The sequence below is a fragment of the Manihot esculenta genome, chromosome 1 (genome assembly GCF_001659605.2).
Source record: "Manihot esculenta cultivar AM560-2 chromosome 1, M.esculenta_v8, whole genome shotgun sequence".
In the NCBI taxonomy this organism is placed as follows: Eukaryota; Viridiplantae; Streptophyta; class Magnoliopsida; order Malpighiales; family Euphorbiaceae; genus Manihot; species Manihot esculenta.
Genome location: NC_035161.2, coordinates 34,601,562 through 34,623,936, shown reverse-complemented (window position 1 = coordinate 34,623,936; position 22,375 = coordinate 34,601,562). Strand labels below are relative to the sequence as shown.

Here is a 22,375-nt window from a genome sequence, read left to right as displayed (position 1 = left end):
AACCAGCATCCTATCATCATCTTTCAGCATCTGCCATCCTCGGAAATTCTCCAGCAACACAGCAGAAACTTTCTTTTTCTTTTCTTCTTTATTTTTGTGTATTTTAGTCACCATGAGTGGCTAAATTCATTATTTTCTAGTTGAAATTGGAAAATTCAGATTTGTGATGAATTGGGAGATTTAAATCTCCATTGTTAAACTTCTAGTTATTTTCAATATTTATGCAATTTGATCTTTCTATAATTGTTGCTTTGCTTTTAGAATCAATTTAGGCCTATTGCTTTTAATTGCTTGAGTAACAATTGTTTGAATAATTTAAGTCCGTAATTGCTTATATTATTTGAACACAAATTTAATCAAGTTGCATGATCTAAACTTGACCACGCGGTTGGCAAGGTTAGAATTAGGTTTCTCTAAATCTTAATGCAGTTAACAGTTGTTCGATGCCAAAGGCCCCAAGGACGTTCCTTGGCAACTTGTTAACTAGTGTTTGATTAGCGAACGTTTCCTAATCAAACTAGAACTAAGGAGGAATTTGGATTGTGAGAAGCGTCTTCCACATCCTAAACTAATTTATTGAGATAAATAGGAGTATTAAAGAATCAATGATCAATTCTAAACAATCTGAAATATATCCATACTTCAACTAGAAGCTTTTCTCTTATTGATTTACTCATCTTTAATTTATTGCTTTCTTTTGCTATTTAGTTTTAATTCATCAAATCAAACCCCCCTCGTTTAATTACTTGTTATTACTTGCCTTAGTCATCAATAGGAAAATTCGTAGTGTCAAATCCCTGTGGTTCGACCCTATTGCTACTATCTACAAGTTAATTGTTGATTGTTTAATAGGTTTATTTTTGACGGCTTCGACAACCGTTATCAAAAACTTGGCGCCGTTGCCGGGGATTTGATCTAACTAACATATTTTCCTTTTATGACCAGGGCTGATCGTAAAGAAGCTCTTCTTTACGATCCAGAAATTGAACGTATTGCCAAGAGCTTGAGAAAGCAAGCAAACTTGAGGAACCAAGCCTTAAAACCATCTGCATCAGCATCGGAAACAAAACTGGTGTCCACCATTCAATCTGCTGCATAAGTTACTGAGGAACCCGCTGTTGCATTTGCTGAATAAAGTTGCTGAACCAATTGTTGAAACTGCTGTACATGCTGCACTTTTTGAATCTGTTGCTGCACAAGCTGCTGCACTCAGAACCAGCCCCTAAAATTGCACCAAAACCAGCCCAAAAACCAGAAATTTTTGCCAACAAAATCCCAGAACCAGCCCCTGAAACAGCAACTACTCTTGAACCAGCTGCTGTCCTTGCTGAATTTGAAGCTAAAAATGTTGAGGCAAGAGCTCCAATGGCACAAGAAAGAACTCTTCGTGAATTAGCAACACCCTTGGATGATCAAGCACTATGGTGCATCACTTACCCACCTTTGGCAGCCCCTTTTGAGCTCAAAACCGGATTAATTCATCTTCTTCCAAAATTCAAAGGTCTTAAAAATGAGGATCCACACAAGCACCTCAAAGAATTTCACATTGTGTGCTCAACAATGCGGCCTCAAGGTATTTCCGAAGAGCATGTTAAATTAAGAGCTTTTCCCTTTTCTCTTGATGATTTTGCCAAAGAATGGTTGTTCTATTTACCACCTGGATCCATCACTTCATGGGATGGGATGGTGAGAGTCTTCTTGAGAAAATACTTCCCAACCTCAAAAGCTATTGGCATCAGAAGAGAGATTAGTTGCATCAAGCAAAAGGATTATGAAGAGCTATATGAATATTGGGAAAGATTCAATCGATTGTGCATAAGCTGCCCTCAACATGACATCTCTGATAAGTCACTCATTGAATACTTCTATGGAGGTTTGCTACCTTCAGAAAGAAAGTTCATAGACGCAGCATGTGGAGGATCAATTGAAGACAAGTCACCTCAAGCCATAAGGGATTTAATTTCCACCATGGCAGCAGCCTCACAGCAATTTGGAGACCAAGAACAGCCACCAAGAAGGGTGAATGAGGTGAGTACATCCACTTTAGCATCCCAAATTTCTGATCTCACCAATGTTGTCCATAGCCTTGTTGTGGGTCAAGCCCAACAAATCCAGCAGATTCAGCAGCCCAAACCATGTGGAATATGTGCAAACTTGAGCCACCCTACTGACCTATGTCCCTCCCTTCAAGAAGAGGACCAACAAGTAGGAGGATTTAATGGGCAAAGAAGTTATGCAAGGGCCAATCAATATCCAAACTACCAGCAAATAAATCCAATTCAAGCTGCACCTCAAAAGTCCAATGCACCCTTTGAAGAGATCGTGAAGTCCTTAGCACGCACCGTGCAAAATCTTGAGCAACAAATGGGACAAATGGCTTCATCCTTGAGTAAGCTTGAATCACAAGGAAAGCTACCTTCCCAAACTGAGATAAATCCAAGGCAAAATGCTAGTGCCATCACATTGAGGAGTGGAAAAGAGCTGCAAGACAGTAGGGCTGAAAAATTGCAAAAACAGGCCATGGAAAAAAATCTGCCAGAAGGTGATCAGCCCAAATCACCCAGTCGATCTGCCCAAATCACTGACCCAATCGCTAGGCAGACTGAGCTGCCCAGCAGTAGTGATCTGTCCAAATCAATGACCCAGGCAGAATTCAGCCCCAAACAGACCAAGGCAGATCAGCAACTAGAAGAAAAATTTAAGGTACCTCCTCCCTTTCCCAAGAGATTTGCAAGATCACAAAAAGAAAAAGAAAAGAAAGAAACACTTGCAACCTTTCACAAAGTGGAGATCAACATACCTTTGCTTGATGTTGTCAAACAAATACCAAGGGACACCAGCCAGGAAGATGAGGAAAATAGGAAAAATTTGAAAGAAACGGAAGAGACAGCATGCTGCACAGACTGGTCCAGAGGTGATTTGCCCAAATCACTTGTACAGATAGAATCTGATTTGCCCAAATCACTTGAACAGGTAGAAATCAGATCAACAATGCAGACAGATTTTGATTTGCCCAAATCATCAGTTCAAGCAGAATTCGATTTGCCCAAGTTCAGTACTAGATTGCAGCCACCTTTTATGGAGAAATATGAATTGGAGTTCAAAGTGCTGCCCAATCACCTCAAAATTTCAAACATAGGGGCTAGAGGCACACCTCACTTGAAAGAGGAGAAATTAATCATGCTATTTCATGAGTACATGAAAGAAATAGGATGGATTATAACCAAAATGAAAGGTGTGCTACACTTCTTACTTAATTCTGTGGGAATCCTTTTCCCTCCCCCTATTACTTGAGCCTTGATCAAGTCAGAAAAGTCCAGCCCGCGACTTTAAACTAGGGCGCTACTGGGAGGCAACCCAGCAGAGGTGATTTGCGCAAATCAATGGAAAAATCAGCAGAACTTAACTACAGCAGAGGTGATTTGGCCAAGTGATTTGCCCAAATCACTGCCCAAATCAGCAGAACCTCCAGCAGCTGATCAATCTGCAGAATCTCGCCTTGACAGAATGGAGGCCCGAACCATACACATGGAAGGCATGCTGCAGCTGCTGGTTCAACACTTCATACCTGCAGACCACCATCACAGCTGATTTGGCCACTGATTTGGCCAAATCACCACCCTAGGGAGTCCCTTTCTCTCTTATTTTTCTCTTTATATGTTTTGCATTGGCCATGAGCGTGTGTTCAGGATGAAGACAGCTAATCAGACAGCATCCTGCCCCAACAGAAGAACCAGCAGATGTGAATCACTTCCTGCCCACAGAACAGCAAAGACAGTGATTTGGCTGGGTGATTTGCCCAAATCACTGAGGCAATTTGCCCAAATCACCCCAGGCCAGGAAGTCCCTTTCCCTTTCCTTCTTAATTTATATGTATATATGTTCACACATTGGGGACAATGTTTGCAATAGGTGTGGGGGGTGTTTGAAGAACATTTTGCACAGTCTTCACTTGCACAGTCCTCACCATGTTTAGTTTTCTTTTACATTCTTTTTGTTTCTTTTTGCATTAGTCTTACCTCTTTCACACACCAGAAAATTTTTTCTTCCACACATATGCACACACACACAGAATTTTGTTTTTTTTTTTTAGCCTATTGCTCTACTCAGCATAGATGACTAAGCCAAAAGAGTTCCTTACCTCATGACCCCATTAAATTATCCAACCCTTTAAACCTAAATTGAACCATGCACAGTGTGTAGCCCTTACTTAGGAAGTTCTTTTTCTTGAATTGAGTCCTTGAAACTACTGTGGCCAATAGGAAAGGAAAATAAAATACATGCAATAAAAAGTTAGTGTAATTCTCTTAAGTTGATTTGCCCAAATTGTTATAAAAAGGAAAAAGAAAAAGAAAAACTCAGCAAATCAAAAAGCACAAAACACAACCTGTTCCTATGATCTAAGGCTATGAACTGAGCTAACAGTCACTTGGACAAGTGACCAACTGAGTAACCGGAGGTGTATTACCCATGTGCACCGTCGCGTAAAAAGGTTGGTGACTTTTTCAGGCATCAAAAATAAAGTTCCGATGGCCTAAGATTATGAACAGAGCTAGTAGCCACTTGGAAAAGTGACCAACTGAGTAACCGGGGGTGTATCACCCATATGCACCATCGCGTAAAAAGGTTGGTGATTTTTTCAGGCAAAGTTAAATAAAAAAAAAAAGTGCTGATAATTAAAAATGCTTAAAATAGGGCAAGTCACTCTTAAGGGATTGCATTAAACCTAATATAAAAGAATAAGCATGATCAAATAAAAAACTTTCCCTTGGCCATGGTGTGTGATAGGAAACAAGGAAAGAAGGGGGGTAACCTTAGTACATGCATCCTACACTGTAGTGTTTCAAATTAGGAGTCTAGGGGGGCTGATTAAGTGGTACTTAGGATCAAAAGAAAAAGGGGCTTGATTGACTAAATTGTTTGTTGCTTGAGGACAAGCAAAAAGCTAGGTGTGGGGGTATTTGATCAAGCATAATTTAGCCACATTTTTATCATATCTCTTACTGTTTATTTACACATTTTTCTAGCTTAATTTGTGTTTTTGTTATGTTTTTACAGAAAAGGAAGAAATTGAAAAGTTGGAGAAAAAGTGAAGAAAAAGCTGGAAAAGTGATTGGGTCAAAGTGATTTGCCCAAATCACTCGCAGGAACTGGCCAAGTCATTCGCAGAGTCAGAGGCAAAAACTGGACTGAATCCCAGAGAGCGATTGGGGCAGATTGAGCAAGTGACTTGCCCAAGTCACTCGCAGAAACTGCCCAAGTCACCTTGACAGCAGAAGTTGACAGCAGAGGCGGGAAAAGAGCAGAAAATCCAAATTCAAAGAAAAGAAGTCCAAGTCCACTTCAAACACCACAAGATCGGTCCCAAGAGCCACGCCCTTCACTTAGAGAGTTCCATTCTCAATCAAATACAAAATCCAAAGAGGAATCAAAGACTACAAAGAAGACCAAATCAAATTGAGATTCCAAAACCCTAATCAAATTGGAATTGGGATTCTCCAGCTATATAAGGGCAACATCCAAACCAGCATCCTATCATCATCTTTCAGCATCTGCCATCCTCGGAAATTCTCCAGCAACACAGCAGAAACTTTCTTTTTCTTTTCTTCTTTATTTTTGTGTATTTTAGTCACCATGAGTGGCTAAATTCATTATTTTCTAGTTGAAATTGGAAAATTCAGATTTGTGATGAATTGGGAGATTTAAATCTCCATTGTTAAACTTCTAGTTATTTTCAATATTTATGCAATTTGATCTTTCTATAATTGTTGCTTTGCTTTTAGAATCAATTTAGGCCTATTGCTTTTAATTGCTTGAGTAACAATTGTTTGAATAATTTAAGTCCGTAATTGCTTATATTATTTGAACACAAATTTAATCAAGTTGCATGATTTAAACTTGACCACGCGGTTGGCAAGGTTAGAATTAGGTTTCTCTAAATCTTAATGCAGTTAACAGTTGTTCGATGCCAAAGGCCCCAAGGACGTTCCTTGGCAACTTGTTAACTAGTGTTTGATTAGCGAACGTTTCCTAATCAAACTAGAACTAAGGAGGAATTTGGATTGTGAGAAGCGTCTTCCACATCCTAAACTAATTTATTGAGATAAATAGGAGTATTAAAGAATCAATGATCAATTCTAAACAATCTGAAATATATCCATACTTCAACTAGAAGCTTTTCTCTTATTGATTTACTCATCTTTAATTTATTGCTTTCTTTTGCTATTTAGTTTTAATTCATCAAATCAAACCCCCCTCGTTTAATTACTTGTTATTACTTGCCTTAGTCATCAATAGGAAAATTCGTAGTGTCAAATCCCTGTGGTTCGACCCTATTGCCACTATCTACAAGTTAATTGTTGATTGTTTAATAGGTTTATTTTTTACGGTTTCGACAACCGTTATCAACAGTGTAAACGACATGGCAGGAACTATGAGTTACATTGGAAATTTTATTAGTTAACATGTCTAATCAACGTTGGTACCACGTCAGCATTATATTGCAAGCAAATAGGATAAAGGCATGGGTATAAAATGTAATTATATATATATATATATATATATTAAAAAGAAAGCTATTACTTGGTTGATAAGCTAGAGGAAATGGAAAATTAATAATGCCTTCAATTTACCATTTGTATTATCAACAGCCTAGTGCCAGAAGTGCAAGCAAGATACTGGCAGGGCAACAAGACAAGAACATTGGATAATCATCCTAGCTTTGACAATAATTCAATAATTTATATGTTGAAAAACATCCTCTTCTAGAAACTATAATCGTGAAGCTACAGAAGTTGATACCTTAAAAAAACACTCTAAAATAATTTTTTATTTGTTCCAAATTGATTAATCTAAATTGTTTAGTAAGTTTCAAGTAATTATACGTGCACTGCGCTTATCACACCAATGTTACATTACTTACTGAATTTACGAGCAACAGTGAACTCCGGAACTCTGTGTTGTATCATGAAAAAGTTGATCAGATAGGAAGTGATGATTAGATTGAAGGAAATTTATCAAGTCTCAGCTTCTGTTGTTGCACAACAACTTAGCACCTAATGCAGATTCGTTGCCACTTGCCACCACAAAGTAATCAGAAGAATCCATAGAATTTGTTTATTTTGAAGTCAAATACGCAGAGTTGGCATCTGGATCTGGGTCCCTTCCACCTGTTAATCATATATGATATCCCAGTCTTAGCTTCTATTCTTTTCTTTTCTTTTTTTTTTTTCTCTCTCTCTCTCTCTAATTTAGACATCACATGCTCTACTTAACTGGACAAGCAAATAACAATATTAAATTTCCATGTCCACCAGATAGTTTAGACTTTTCAGAATGCTCCCACAAATAACACAGCCTGTAACGCAGATCATATGATATTGAAATATGACAAGGCAGGATGCCACCCTTTGAAGTTTTGGCCCTCACCGCCTGGCCTGCCCTTCTGCCAAGTAACTTCAAATTCTTTTGCCTTTATTTGTGTCTATATGAAGGGTCCCACGTGTTTCTCTCACTCCCGCCATTGCAGGTATATTATGGTTGAATAATATAGTAAATTAAACCCTTCAAAGTAATGCAGAAACCTAAGACAGATCTAAATCCATTTTGTGATAACCAAAGGACACAGGTTGTTTCATTGAAACTCAGCCACTCTATTATGAACCCATGTGATTCAGATCCCACTAAAGCGTTTAATTATTTTTCTTGGAAACAAAATAAATTTCCCTGCTCTTATGTCTCCCAGCAAATTTTGAACTTTGCTAATTAATTATCCATTGCAAGGCCCTGACAACTTGGAAAGTAAAAAAGAAAAAAAAAATTGGTAAAGTGAACTGATAAAGAAAGCAAATTCAATAAAGAAAAAGGAACTGCTCCAATATCCAAAGTGAATGCCTATTAACACTACAAACAAGATAATTGGGACCATCATGTTAGTGACAAGTAATTTTTGCAGTTCTTTACACTTGTACAAAGAATAACAACTGTGTAGGATACTACCCTAGCTATACGGAGAAAGAGAAAATGTTAGAAAACAACTTACAGATAAACAAATAGAAAGTGAATTTTTTCTTTCTTTCCTTCTTTTTCCATAGTGTGGAAATTTCAGTTTGATGGAGTGGAGAAGCTAGCTGGGGTCACATCACAAAGAGCCAATGCTCTCTCCAAAGCAGAAACAACATCAACAATATCAGGCCTCTCCTTTCCCTCCAAGTTTACACAATGCATTGCAGTGTAGGCCATCAACTCCACTGCCTCGGCCTCAAGCATCTCTGGTGGACAAACCCTTTTATCCAGAACCTTTTTCAGTTGCCCTGCTGATATGAATTGTGTTGCATACTCCACAAGTCCCATTGGCCCTGCACCTTCTTCTTCACTCTTGAACACAGCTCTCTTTCCAGTCAAAAGCTCTAATAATACTACTCCTAGACCATAAACATCGCTTTTTGCTGTTAATACATTTAATACATAGTACTCAGGATCAATATATCCTACTGTTCCAACTGCCTTTGTTGACATGAACTCTTGGTCAAATTCTGGCCCCATCAATGATAAACCAAAATCAGATACTCTAGCAGTCCAATTTGCATCTATAAGTATGTTGGAGGTTTTTATATCTCTGTGAATTATCGGTGGTACCGCATAGTTGTGCAGATAGTTGATTCCCCTGGCGGCGTCCAGTGCAATTTTAATCCTCATTTTCCAGGAATTCAAAATGCTGCTGTTCTGTTCAACGTTTTGGCTGTAATGCAAATGATTGTGCAGTGCCCCATTGCTCATGTACTCATAAACCAGCAACCTCTCATCCTTTTCGTCGCAGAAACCTACTAGCTCCACTAAATGCTTGTGGTGAAGCCTTGATAATAACGCTATTTCTGAATCAAATGCACTTTCTTTGTCTTGGAATTTCTTTATCTTTGTTCCAGTTTCTCCTCTTTTGATTGCTACTTCGCGACCATTTGCAAGTTTGCCTTTGTAAACGATGCCAAAGCTCCCAGCACCAATCTTGTTTTCCATTGAGAAATTGTTCGTAGCAGCAGCAAGCTCTGATAGGGAAAATTTCTGAGTCTTGTCTGTATGCTTGGAAGATGATCCACTTCTCTGCCGCCCCAATCTTCTCGAGCTACAATGCTTAGCAGAGAATGTTCTTAAAGACGGGGTAGTGGAAGCATTATGAGCCGTAGCAGCAGTATTCTCATTCAGGCTGGCATTTATACTTGAGGGCTGAACAGAATTATGATGTAAAACCCTGTGTAAGCAATAAATAATAGAGGAGATGCCTGCAAAGACACCTACAGATCCGACAATCACAAAAGCCAGAGGAAGATTATTTTTGTCCCTTGATGGAGAGAGTGGCTGTACTTGTTGAGATGGTGGTGATTTTCTTGGGAGCAAAGGCACAGCAATTGGAAGTTCAGTCTGGCAGGATTTGCAGATATTCCCATACCCATCACACAAGGATTCAGAATTCGGATACACACCACATGTACCACAAGAAGACTGAACACAAGGACCAGGAATTATCATTCCCAGTGCAAGTTCATTTCCATGGTGAAGCACGTTAGACCATCCAAGACCCCAGCAAATAATCGATAAATTCCTCGTTGTAAGCCCACATGTGAAATCCAAACCAGCAACAATCAACTCAAACGGAAAATTTTTCAATATGTTGCTATTAAGTTGAAATTTATTTGCCCCACCCCAGCATGATAATAATCCATCGCTTTGCTTGATAGCACAGCTAAAATCTGATCCTAAAGCAAGACCTGAAAATGCAAAACCCGAACTAAAAGGAACATCCAATTGACCAGCGCTGTTGCTCCCTTTGCACACCAAAAATCCACTGGTAGTCAATCCACAAGCATGAGACTCTCCGGCAACCAAGTTTAGCATTGTTAAATTGCCAAACTGTGTTTGAATCTCATCTCCAACATCATTATTACCCCAACAATAAACTCTACTGTTGTTCCTCAAAATTCCACACGTAAAGCCACTCCCAGATGTGAGAGTACTAAACCTTAAATCCACCCCAGGTGATGGAAAAGGAGACCTACCTCTGCCTTTGCCTCTCCAGCACTTAGCTATGCCAGAGTTGACCTCTCTTGCGCAAACCTGATTATCTCCAACAGTTAGATCAGTTAGCTGAATGCTGTTACTGCAGTAGATGCGCTTGGGTTGAAAGCTTGAGTTGGTTGCAGCTAAGGTCTCCCAGCATAAAACACTGAAGCCTCCAGAGAGGAGGCCACAGAAGAAGGTCTGTCCTCCAGAGATAGATTCAAAGGAAACATTGGGTTGTATATAAATGATTTGGCCATTTTGGTAGCATTGTATTCTTTGGGTGGCCTCACCGGCGATGATGCCACAGACAGTAGCAGTGCTATAAGTGACGGCAATAGTGGAGGCAGAGCCAAGGCCGTCAACCACAGCAGCAGCATAGAGAAGGGAGGTGATAATGGCAATGATGATAAAGACATTGGTGAGATGGGAAAGATTGAGTGTCATTTGAGAGATTGGAATTGGGCAGAAAGCAAATGCAGAGGCCTCTCTGGCTTTCTCTTCTTCATTGAAAGCTGAAGAAATGAATGAACGAGAAGAGAGCTGAAGCACAAGAAGGGAGAGAATAATAATAAGACGGAGAGACTATAAACGAAAAGGAGTAAGGCGTGGAGCGTGTGGTCCCTTGGAATGGGTTATGCTGTTGAATGGTATACGATAGGTCGTTTTAACCTATAACTTACCTTTATTTGCTGGTTAAAGTTAAGGTAAGATTTGTTAAAATGTAAGGTGACAGATGATAAGATGAAATATATTTAATTTTTTATCTTTATTTTTTTAAAAAATAGAGTAAATGATAGTTTAATAATTTTGTATTATTTAATTGAGATATATGAAAAAATTTATAAATATTTTATTATGTAAAAAGATTTTTTTAAAAAATCTTATTAGAAAACCGGTAAAGTATTTTTGAAAATATTTACTCACTCATAATAATTAAATTCTTTAACTCTATCTAATAAATAAAAATAAGGAGTTTTTAATATTTAAATAAGTCAAAATTTAAAATAAATCTTGCTTGAAGGAAAAAAAAAGGTTTCCCATGCTTGAACCGCATCAAATCAAAGGCTTCCTTCAATTGAAAGTTGGAACGATTTTAGTCCGCAGCGGCACATGGATTAGGTGAAAGAGAATTTCTTAACGCTTTGATCTATGGGTTCTGGCCTCTGAAATGATACTTTACAGTCGCAGGTACTTGCTGCTCTGTAATCAAATTCTTACTCAACATGAGATGAATATTAAATGGTAATTAACAGTTATAATAAAATAATTAAATATGCACATGATATTATAAAAATTCGCGAAATAATAACATATAAAAATGTAAATATTAATTAGATCCATGATTAAAGTTAAAAAAATAAAAATAAGAAATATTCACAGACAGTAGTAGATTGCACTTAAATAAATTTTAAAGTTTTACTTTTTCAATCCGGTTAATTTTAAAAAAAAAATTTAAAAAAATTAAATTTTCTTATAAGTAAAATTGTAAATAAATCAATTTTGTGAACTGTTTAAAATTTTGTGTAATAAAAATTTGATTTATTTTATAAATAAGTAAAATTTATTTTTTTATAAATGAGTTGAATTCATTTTTAATTTTAATTAATAAATAAAATAAATTTAAATTTATATATATTTAACTCATTAAAATTTAAATTTTTTTTTTATTATAATTTACAAATTGAGTCATAAATTTTTCTTATTTAATTAAGTTTATTTTTTTAAACTAAAAAAATTAGCGTTATTAATTAATTAAGTTACTAATGAAATTTCGCTCGACAATTTAAAATATATATATAATATAATATTTGGCCAAAAAATTTATTAGAACCTCCTGCGATAATTTTCAGTTATAATTGCACCTGACTAGGCCCATACGCCAAGGAAGAGGAGAATAGGCTATTTTCACAACAAAGCACAAACTTTTAGGCCCCAAGAACCAAATCTGGCTGCCACCCAAAACATTGAAGTTCAACTAGCGTCCATGGTCTTTCCAGAAACGAATGATTCTATCTCCATTTTTGTCCAAGGAATCAGTGTCCTCTTCATCACCCTCTGTAAACTTCCTCTCATGCCAGTCTATACATACAACAATTGCAAGAATTAAGAGGAAGATGCACTTGAAGGGGGCAGTAGGAGGACCAAAACCAACATTTAAGCCAAAATTTGGTAGCAGAAAGTGACAAGAATAACGCCGACCAACTTCCCAAATGCGTCTTTAGTGTTTCAAAAATATGATTTATTATTATTATTATTTTACCATACCAGGAAGTATTTAAAATCCAAGGCAGTCAGTTGAGGTACAGCATAAATGACCAAGCGAAGCTCACCCAGAAATCAGATTTTCTCAGAACTTCTGTTGTTTTTCAAATTCCTAGCTACTCTTTGGGAGGTTTTGCAATATCCAGATCCTGCACAGGGCATCTTCTTTTTCCCTACCAAATATTCATGTCATGAATTCAAATTGATGTATTTACTTTGTTTCAGATCACGTCTTAAATTAAGAATTGTTTGAGGGAATTGAATTTCACTTTAAGTTCAATAGGATTCCACACATAACCTGATAATGATTTTGACATGCAGGATTGTTCAATCTGTGGATATTTGCTCCCGATCAAATTTCTTCAACTTCTCATCGATTCCATCTGATTATTAGGTTATGAACTGATAGCATCAATTGCATGATCCCAAGCAGCATTCAGCGAGAGAAAAACTACGCTGCTTATTCTATCAAATTTCCTTCTCATTTCTACTGACTACCGAATGGGAATAGCAAAGCTTCGAAGAAAAATCACACGAACAAAAAGGTAGGAGAATAAACTGCCGTGTGTCTGATCTCGGGGTTCAGTCCCAATTCAGCAGTTACGGATTCGATTTCAATTTCAATTGGGCTGGGCTGAACTTAATTTAGCTGAGCCCATTAATTTGGATCCACGGCCCTGGCCTATTAGCAAATAGCCCTGCGATTGCGCATAATTCTTATATTTTGTGTAATTCTTATATATAATATCACTTTTATATGATTTTATATAAATGTGTCTTGAAAATTTATCTCATAGCATATAAAATATTTTTTTATATATTTTTGTCAATATAGATAATAATTATTGCAATATAAAAATAGATGAAAAATTTTATTAATAAAACAAAAATTATGTGGGGGAGATCGTTTCCTCAGCAGAGAGCAGAATGAAAACTTGACTACATTATTTTAAATAAAAAATTAACGTGCAATTTTTAATATATCAAGAATTAAATATAATTTACTCCGAAAAATGGTTTTTAATCAAAAGACGGATGGTGGATATAGCAAAATTCAAGGACCAATAAGATAAATTCATTTTTTGTATATAAAAAAAACCTGGCGTACGATGACGGCGTAGCTACGTCCACGTCATCCACCAGAGACCAAAAACGCGTAAAGCGTGATGATCCGGAATCTCGATACAGTCGTCTTTGGTGAGGCCGTTTCCACACAGAAATCGAAATGTGGCGTCTCATTACTCGATCGCGGTTAGATATTTGAATATAGTGGGCCCCTGACCTTCATTTAAATTTGAATTTGCTTGTGCATTTCATTTGCATTTGCCTTTTGGTTTTATTTTTCCTTTTTTCCGCGATGGAAAGAATAAAAAAGTTTTAAAAAACAATAATAATAAAATAAAGTACTTCCATAGGAGGAGCCATGGAAGTAGCTCCATAGGGCTGTCTTTTTGAACCCCCACAAAAGAACGCATTAAAAGAGAAGCCAAAATTCCCTCTCTCTCCCTCATTCCATCTCTGGTTCAAAGCGAATGATAAAACTCGAGAACTGTAATAAGGCAGAACTTAATAGTTCTGGGTTTAGTTTTTTCCCTGGTGCTCTCATTTTTGCATTTAAAAAGGTTTGTTCTTTCTGATCTTTTCGATGTTTGCTGGAATTTATTTTTCTTGGCTTCGTTTCGGTGATGATGTTCTGTTAGGTTGATTTTAAAAAGTAGGTAAATAAGGGAACTTTAGCTGTGGGTTGTGGTGCTTGGCTTGATATTTATGGAAAGTGGAAACTATGAACTGTGAGATACAGAACTTTTATTTGCTTTTTAGTATTAATTTTATCCTCAAGAATCAGACACAGGATGGGCTAGATGACGCAGTTATGTTTGTTAGGATTGCAACCAGTTTCTGTTTCCTATGTTTATTTTAGTTCTGCAAAATCTTGTTTTGTGGTTGATTGTTTAAGGGCACATAATTCTTCTGCAAGATAAATGGTTTTAGGTTTGTGGTAGTTTTGTTGCAACTTCTTCAAGTTGAAACCGGCCTTTTGATTTGTATTCCCTTAAACAAATTACTTGTATTAAACAAACCCGTATTGTTTTTTCTTTCGTCTGTTTAAATGTTTGAAATTGAAAGTGTGATTTTGAATGTTCTTCGTTACAACTTTGTAGAAAAAAGGGAGTTCGAACAAGGTCTGAGAAGAGAAGTATTTCAATGTGCAGTGGATCAAAGAAGAAACCAACTCATACAGGTGTCTTCATGGGGAATGAATTTCAAAAAGATGGGTATTGCAGTGATCTCTCTGTTTTGCTTGAATTGTCTGCCTCGAATGATCTGATTGGATTTAAGAGAGAAATCCAAGGAGGCCGTGAGGTTGATGAGCCTGGCTTATGGTATGGGGGAAGAATTGGCTCAAAAAAGATGGGGTTTGAGGAGAGGACTCCCCTCATGATTGCTGCCTTATTTGGAAGCAAGGATGTCTTGAGTTATATCTTGGAAATGGGCCATGTTGATGTTAATCGGTGTTGTGGGTCTGATGGCGCCACAGCCCTTCACTGCGCTGTTGCAGGTGGTTCTGCATCTTCTGTTGAGGTTGTCAAGCTCTTGCTTGCTGCCTCTGCTGATCCTAACGCTGTTGATGCCAATGGAAATTGTGCTAGTGATTTGCTTGTTCCAGTTGCTTGTTTCAGTTTTAATTTGAGGAGACAGGCACTAGAGCTTGTGCTAAAGGGTGGCTGTACTAGTGATGAATCTTGTGTTTTGGCTGATCAGAATCCTGATGAAATAGATGTGCAACAGCAGCAGGAAGTTTCAACTCCAAGATTATTTAAAGATGGGACTGACAAGAAAGAATATCCTGTCGATCTCACTCTTCCTGATATCAATTATGGTATATATGGTACTGATGAATTTAGAATGTATACATTTAAGGTGAAGCCTTGCTCAAGGGCATATTCCCATGATTGGACAGAATGCCCATTTGTTCATCCTGGTGAGAATGCAAGGCGGCGAGATCCAAGGAAATACCATTATAGTTGTGTCCCATGCCCTGAGTTCCGGAAGGGTTCATGCAGGCAAGGTGATGCTTGTGAATATGCACATGGTATTTTTGAGTGCTGGCTTCACCCTGCCCAATATCGAACACGTCTCTGCAAAGATGAGACTAATTGCTCAAGAAGGGTTTGTTTCTTTGCTCACAAGCCTGAAGAGCTTCGACCCTTGTATGCCTCAACAGGTTCAGCTGTGCCTTCACCAAGATCTCTCTCAGCCAACGGTTCAGCACTAGACATGGGTTCTATCAGTCCACTTGCCCTCGGTTCTCCATCTGTCATGATACCACCTACATCAACCCCACCCGTGACTCCTACTGGGTCCTTATCTCCTCTGGGTAGTTGGCCCAGTCAGTCTAATATTGTGCCCCTTAACTTGCAGCTTCCTGGTAGTAGGCTGAAATCTGCACTGAGTGCTAGAGATATGGATATGGATGCAGAGTTGTTTGCGCTTGATAGTCACCATTGCCGGCAACAACTGATGGATGAGATTTCTGGTCTCCCCTCACCTTCCAGTTGGAACAATGGTTTGTCCACTGCTTCAGCTTTTGCTATCTTTGGTGATCGAACTACGGAGTTGACTAGGCTTGGAGGAGTGAAGCCAACTAATCTTGAGGGTATTTTTGGATCTCTTGATCCTACAATTTTGCCTCAATTGCAAGGACTCCCAGGGGATGCCACTGCATCGCAATTACAGTCTCCAACAGAGATTCGGATGCGCCAGAACATTAACCAGCTGCTTCGCTCAAGCTACCCTACCAACTTCCCATCTTCTCCTGTGAGGACACCATCTTTCAGGATTGACTCATCTGGTGCAGCAGCAGCAGCAGTTTTGAATTCAAGGGCTGCCTTTGCAAATCGGAGCCAGAGTTTCATTGAGAGAAGTGCTGTGAACCGTCATACTGGGTTTTCTTCACCAACTTCTTCAGCAACTATACTGCCTTCTAATCTTTCAGACTGGGGTTCACCTGATGGCAAATTAGAATGGGGCATGCAAGGACAAGGGCTTGATAAACTGCGAAAGTCTGCTTCCTTTGGCATTCGAAGCAATGGCAGCAGTTTGGCAGTAGCTGCAGTCTCAGAGCCTGCAACTGTTGACAAGCTAGATGTGTCATGGGTTCAGTCCTTGGTAAAGGATACCCCTCCTCAGCATTCTGGGCACTTCAGCTTTGAGGAACAGCAACAGCAATGCCTTATTAACACTGGAGGTTCAGAAATGCTTCCAGCTTGGGTAGAGCAATTATACATTGAGCAGGAGCAGATGGTGGCTTAAAACAACAGTAGCCCCCAGTTGGCTCCTAATTAACATTTTAACTAGTAGTAATTTTTTCTTATTTTTTTCAATATTTACTAGCTTAATATATATCTAGGCGGAAAGTAATTGAGAAAGAAAAGAAAAAAGGTCCAAGAAGAAGAACAAAAAAAAGAAAAGCTGGGCAGGATGAAGGGTTATCTGCTCATGGTGTTATTAGGTAATGATAAACAATAGATTCTTTCTATTTACTGGGTATAAATATATTCTTATGAGGCATATTTTTGTGCTGATGAGAGAATCCAATGCAAAATATCTAATTTCATTTTACCAGATGGCCTATTTTCTGGATTATCTTCACTTTGGAGGTTGTATGCGTCATATGTATTAAAAATGCTGTTTACATTAATTACTGAATAAATATATTCCAATTTTCAAAATGTTCTTCATGTCATTATGCTTATGGATGTATTTGAGTGGTTTCAGTTAGAAAAGACTGAATGCAGGCTTTGGCATGCAGCTCTCTATATAAAAGAGATGCCAGCTTCCAATGACTTCTGTGCTTTTTTTTTTTTTTTTTTTTTCTTGCTTACTTTTAATGTTGTGTCAATTTTTGCCGACGTATGAGCTTTTTGAGTTCTGCAAAATACTTTCGGCACTCAAAAGGAGAATATTAATTGGCTCCGTCTCCATGATTCTTGAATGGGGAAGATCGTTGAGCACTGAGGAAAAAGGTACTTATCATGCATCTTTTAGTTCAACTTTCTTAGTAGTGGTGCGAGCACTAAATTAAAGAAAAAAGAATATTTTTTTTCCCGTTTCTTGCTGATGCGGAAAGCAAAAACAAGAAGAAAAAGAAGATTTTGTGCATCCCATTAGAACTTCAGTTTGAGGTGGCCGGCGGCTCTGTCTCTACTGAAGATACTCTAAGCAAATGTTGCTTCCATACTTATATTGGATTATTTTACAGTCGAGAAACGAAACATTCTCTTGGTCTGCTGCTTGCCGAAGTTATTAAGTTTATCCCCATTCAGAAGCCGCCTCCTATTTGCATATTGCTATGCAAATTGCAAAGCGAGAAAGGTGATCATCTAGTTTTAATAGATGGGTCTTCTTTTGTGCTTGATGCTCTTATTATTTTTATTTATTTTTTTCACATTAAGAATCGTTTACTTATTTTCATAAGTTATGGTTGTGTGTGTTGGTTTCTTATTTGTGATTTTTGAGATGAAATTGAAATTAAGGGTAGGATTTGGTATGGGATTAAGATAAGATTAATGACTAATGATGCATTCTTTACCTTTAAAAAATATCTATTAACTCATTAATTTTTCTCACATTTGGTATAATAAAATGATAAATAAAAAAAGAATTAGAAGGTTAAAATTTAATCAATGGCATAATATTATTCTAGATGCTACATTAGATGGAAGGTAATACAATAAATACGTATTAATTTGATGATATTTTAAATTAGTGTAAATTTTAACTCAAAATCAATTATAGTTAAATGAAATTAAATTCCCTTTTAATTTATAATAGTGTATATAGCAAGATTTATAAGAGAGAAAGAAACGGACGGTAAGAGAAAATGGAAAGAGAAACATAAGAGAATGAAAAAAAGCCAAAAAGGTTAAATTTAGCTGTAAACTATACAGAGAGACATTAAAAATATTAAATTTTATTTTTTAATCTTAATTTATCTCTAAATTATTATTAAAAGACTAAATAAAATTATTATTTATTAGAATTTTAAATTTTGAGTTGCTCTCTATTTAATTTATTCAATAGTATTTATATATATTTTTAAAGATAATTTAAAATATTTTTAAAATAAAAAATTAAATTTATTATTTTTAATATCATCATATAATTTGGAGGTAAATTTAATTTTTTGTCAAAAAAAAAAAGTCAAAATGAATAAGACATGAGAGAGAGAAAAAAAAAAAGGGGGCAATTAGGGTCTTTTAAAAGGGTAATTTTAGAATATAAATTTTAGTTTTTAAATTTTCTATAACAAATGGAAGATGTCATAAATCTTAATTTCATGATTAAATAAATTAGAAGGATGATGTTGTAAAAAGGAAAAAATAAAAAAAAGTTGAGATTTGATACATGTGCTTGTGCTTGTGGTAGGTGGGGAAAAACTGAAAAGAATAAAAGGAAGAGTAGGTAATAGCGGGCTCTGTCCTTGAATTACGGCAAAGTTTGAGAATAGTTCATTCACCACGGGCTGACAAGTCGAGTTTTTGCAATTTCTTATCTTTCGCTCATATTATACTCACAATCTCAGAAAAAAAAATAAAAAAAGCACAAAATCATCCCAATGGATAAAAAATAAAATTAAAGATTTAAAAAGAAAAAAGAAACAGAAAAACATGGAATCTTTGTAACTAGGGCTTGTGTCTCTGGGATTCAAACTCCAATGCGACATTGAAATGAGAAAGAATGGCCCGATAATCTTAGCATTTCAATAGAATTTCAGTGGGTCTAAGTTGCCTAAGGTCTGGCAGACTGGCACCTCTCCCCTTGCAATGGGCTCCACAAATTTGGGAAATGTTGGTAAATCTTGCGAGGGTTTAAATTGGAGGGCATACAGATTTTGGGAACATGATTAGACAGCAAGACACCTAGGATTTTGGGAAAGCCAAAAAGAATTTTACCTTTAACCGGCAACAACCCAACTTAGAACCCTAGCTCGACAAGCCTCTATACAAATAAAATCAACTCTGGATTAAAAATCCGCCTTAATTGAATTTGAGTCTAATTTCGATTGAGTTTAAAATCATTTTTTAAAATCTTTTAAAAAGTACAAAATTTTAATAAAAATGATTCAATCATATTTTTATTCATTTGCCCAAGAACCAGGTTCTTCCCTTGAATAAAGGAACTTTGGGCAAATGAGCTGTAACTGGAAGGGAGCTGGCATGTGGGTGTCCAAGTTGATCATGTGCCGTGCCTGCAAAGCAATGGGTTGCAGCAGCAGAATTTCTGCCCTGCAAATTTTACAATTTGGGATTCCATCGTAAAAAAGACGCAAACTTACAATTTCAGCAGGAAAAGCCTGACATCATTTAATAAATAACCATACATTATTACCAAACCCCATTACTTTATAATTTCCTCCAACAGATGCTACAAGTATCCTATTGAGAGCATCTCTTCTACTTAGAAGAGGATCCAATTGTTTAGGAAATAAAACACAAGACTGAACCCACAAAAGAAAACAAAAAGAAGTCATACGATCAAATCTTTCAATGACAAGACCATTGCTTAGGCCTAATTTCATTGAAGAAGATGGTGATTATGACTTGGGGCGAACTGTGATCTCCTTGTTCTTGGCGATGCTCTAATAGAAAGAATCAGTTTAACTTGCTTTTAGCAGATTTATAAAAATTGGGATCGGTCTGATAGTAGAGAACCCCTCCAACGTCACTCACATAGTGATCTTCTCTAAAGCTTTTTACTAGATTTTTGAACAAGTGAAATGGGAATGGCCCAGATTTCTTGGGCTCTCGATAATACTTTCCAAGAACTGGCTTAGCTGCCTTTGTCTGCATTCCAGAGAATCAAATCATAAAAAACTCTGCTCCCAATTGTCTTTATTTACATTGAAAAATCTTCTCTCTTGCATAAAATTAATAGAGAAAGTTTGATTACCGCTTCTATTAAATGATAGTGTGGGATCTGAGGAAACAGATGATGTATAACATGTGTCCCAATATCATGGTGGATGTTGTTGATCCATCCATAATCGCGATCAACTGTTGTAAGCCCTCCACGCAAATAATTCCATTCCTGTCAAAATATTTATGCACAGGGGTGTGACGAAAACAATCCCTGATTGCTTGTACCTGGCAAAATTTCCTTTTCATAGGATTATGTACTTAAAAAGACTGGTTAGATTAGTACCTCTCCCCTGTACCATGGAAGTTTCTGCTCATGCCCATGGTGATGCAGATATGTAACGAAGTCCAGCCACATGACAAAAATCTGCAATAAGTAACAGTAGATTGTCATATTCAGAGGATAGGCAATCCAAATTCCAAAACGGACGCACAGAAACATTAATTGTAACTCACGATATATGGAACTCCGTATAGCTTAATCACTTGGACGGGGCCAAAAACGAAGCTTGAATAAAGGAGTAGAAGAAGCATTATTGTCCAACACACGGTTGAAGTTAACACTTGTTTCCTCTCTTCAGGGGCGAACAAATTACTGGAGGGATTAAAGTGCGAACCTTCTTTCCCTGGACTTCTCCACCACTGCAGCGCAGTTCAGCACCCAAAAAACAACATTAAGCCTTCTATTAAAGCCAATCTATATTCCCCTAACAAAATGATTCAGAACGCTTTAAATCTTAATCCCAGTAAGTTTTATCTATAATTTCACAATCTATTTAGATTCATCTGAACCACGGGCCGATAGTACCACCACAATGTCCAGATTCCGGCACACCATTAGACATTCCATGTAATTATGTTCTTACCAGATATAAAGGGTATGCAAGCAACGGGAGAGGCACAGTGTATCTCATAATCCGAGTACTTGATTCTAATTTCTTGTAGATCTTCTCTGGCAACTGAAAAAAAGAGAGAAAGGACACTAATCATTATATATTTGCTTAAACCAAGAAGTGAATAAGATGTTAAATGATGAAACTTGCCGGAACCCAGGATTCATCCTTCTCCACATTTCCATGGTTCTGATGGTGAGTCCTGTGGCTGATTCTCCTGCAAAATTATGCAGAGTTTAGAGCTAAGGCATAGTAACAGCAACAAAATCATAAAGAAAAAGAAAGAGCAAATCAGGAAAGCTCACCATCCATGATAAGGTACAAGAATTGAAGAATGCAAGATATGCCCCACCACATTATTTAGCAAGGGACTATCCGAAAAGCTTCCATGGCCACTACAGATCCATAACAAGCCAATTAGTTGAATGCAGATTGCCAAGCAAGAAGAAATAAGATTTGCAATCAGAAAAAAAGTAGTAGTTAATACCAGTCATGGCCAAGAACAAATATAGCCCAGAACATTGTCCCCTGAGCAAACCAGTAAAGCAGCAATACAGGCCAAGAATTGAAGTAGAGTGCAGCTGCAGCAAGAGCGAAAATGACAACAACGTCCCTTAAAACATAGCTGAAAGAACTCCATGGATTCTTGACCCAACAGTGCTTAGGAATGGCAGCTCGGATCTCACCAATCTTGAAAGGAGGGGGAGTTCTAGGGTCGAAATCATCAATGGGATGTACGCCATTAACGAAATCTTTGGTGCTCATTAGATTGGAATAGAAGACAAGATTGGTTTAGGCTTAAAAGGAAACAGATGGAGGGGACAGTGAGCAGGCGGTGGAGTATAGGGGAGAAAAAATAGGGCAGCAGGCGCCCAGATTTATAATGCAATGCTGCAGTGTACGCTCTTCCCCAAGTATGAGACTCCAAGTTGCGAGCCAAAGCCTAGGGCTTTGAAAACAAAAAACTTGGAAATATTCACATACATGAAAAGCACATTTTTTGCATTCACATTGGCATTTCAATGTCACCTGAGTATTCGACTTCTTAATTAGAAACCACAGCAGCAGAATCGGATGCTGATTTTGTCAAAAGATGAATTGCTCAGTTGCTTCTAAATTTTCAATTTTATGTAAATATTATATCAAATTTATTAGCTTTATTTTAATTTATATATTCATTATATATGAATTTTTAGTATACATATTTAATTTTATAATTATTAAATCCATTCTTGTACCAAACTA

At 37.1% G+C, this 22,375-nt stretch overlaps 3 protein-coding genes and 1 non-coding gene across 4 annotated transcripts; 1 reads left to right on the top strand and 3 right to left on the bottom strand.

Moving 5' to 3' along the window:
- Positions 1-1,731: 1,731 nt before the first annotated feature.
- LOC122721874 lies at positions 1,732-1,838 on the bottom strand. Its single transcript, XR_006348655.1, has one exon. It is a non-coding gene; the product is annotated as a small nucleolar RNA R71 (small nucleolar RNA).
- A 5,985-nt stretch (positions 1,839-7,823) lies between these two features.
- Positions 7,824-10,652, bottom strand: LOC110621390 (putative serine/threonine-protein kinase-like protein CCR3). Its single transcript, XM_021765673.2, has one exon. It carries the CDS (start codon positions 10,498-10,500, stop codon positions 8,104-8,106), a length of 2,397 nt encoding a protein of 798 aa, XP_021621365.1. The 5' UTR covers positions 10,501-10,652; the 3' UTR covers positions 7,824-8,103.
- Positions 10,653-13,689: 3,037 nt separating this feature from the next.
- Positions 13,690-16,941, top strand: LOC110613547 (zinc finger CCCH domain-containing protein 66). Its single transcript, XM_021754777.2, has 2 exons — positions 13,690-13,940; positions 14,481-16,941. Exon 2 carries the CDS (start codon positions 14,524-14,526, stop codon positions 16,630-16,632), a length of 2,109 nt encoding a protein of 702 aa, XP_021610469.1. The 5' UTR covers positions 13,690-13,940; positions 14,481-14,523; the 3' UTR covers positions 16,633-16,941.
- Positions 16,942-19,664: 2,723 nt separating this feature from the next.
- LOC110619524 (omega-3 fatty acid desaturase, chloroplastic) lies at positions 19,665-22,160 on the bottom strand. Its single transcript, XM_021763036.2, has 8 exons — positions 21,618-22,160; positions 21,436-21,525; positions 21,281-21,347; positions 21,104-21,196; positions 20,694-20,879; positions 20,524-20,604; positions 20,272-20,409; positions 19,665-20,165 (listed from the first exon to the last, which is right to left on the bottom strand). Exons 1-8 carry the CDS (start codon positions 21,893-21,895, stop codon positions 19,974-19,976), a joined length of 1,125 nt encoding a protein of 374 aa, XP_021618728.1. The 5' UTR covers positions 21,896-22,160; the 3' UTR covers positions 19,665-19,973.
- Positions 22,161-22,375: the final 215 nt, after the last annotated feature.

What these genes read in the sequence shown, in the direction of transcription:
- LOC110621390 (XM_021765673.2), bottom strand. Translation starts at nt 10,500, where the DNA reads ATGACACTCAATCTTTCCCATCTCACCAATGTCTTTATCATCATTGCC.
- LOC110619524 (XM_021763036.2), bottom strand. Translation starts at nt 21,895, where the DNA reads ATGAGCACCAAAGATTTCGTTAATGGCGTACATCCCATTGATGATTTC. An exon ending in AGGATGAATCCTGGGTTCCG is followed by an intron (nt 21,197 to 21,280) that starts GCAAGTTTCATC and finishes TCTTTTTTTCAG; the next exon opens with TTGCCAGAGAAGATCTACAA. An exon ending in TATACGGAGTTCCATATATC is followed by an intron (nt 20,605 to 20,693) that starts GTGAGTTACAAT and finishes TACTTATTGCAG; the next exon opens with ATTTTTGTCATGTGGCTGGA.
- LOC110613547 (XM_021754777.2), top strand. Translation starts at nt 14,524, where the DNA reads ATGTGCAGTGGATCAAAGAAGAAACCAACTCATACAGGTGTCTTCATG.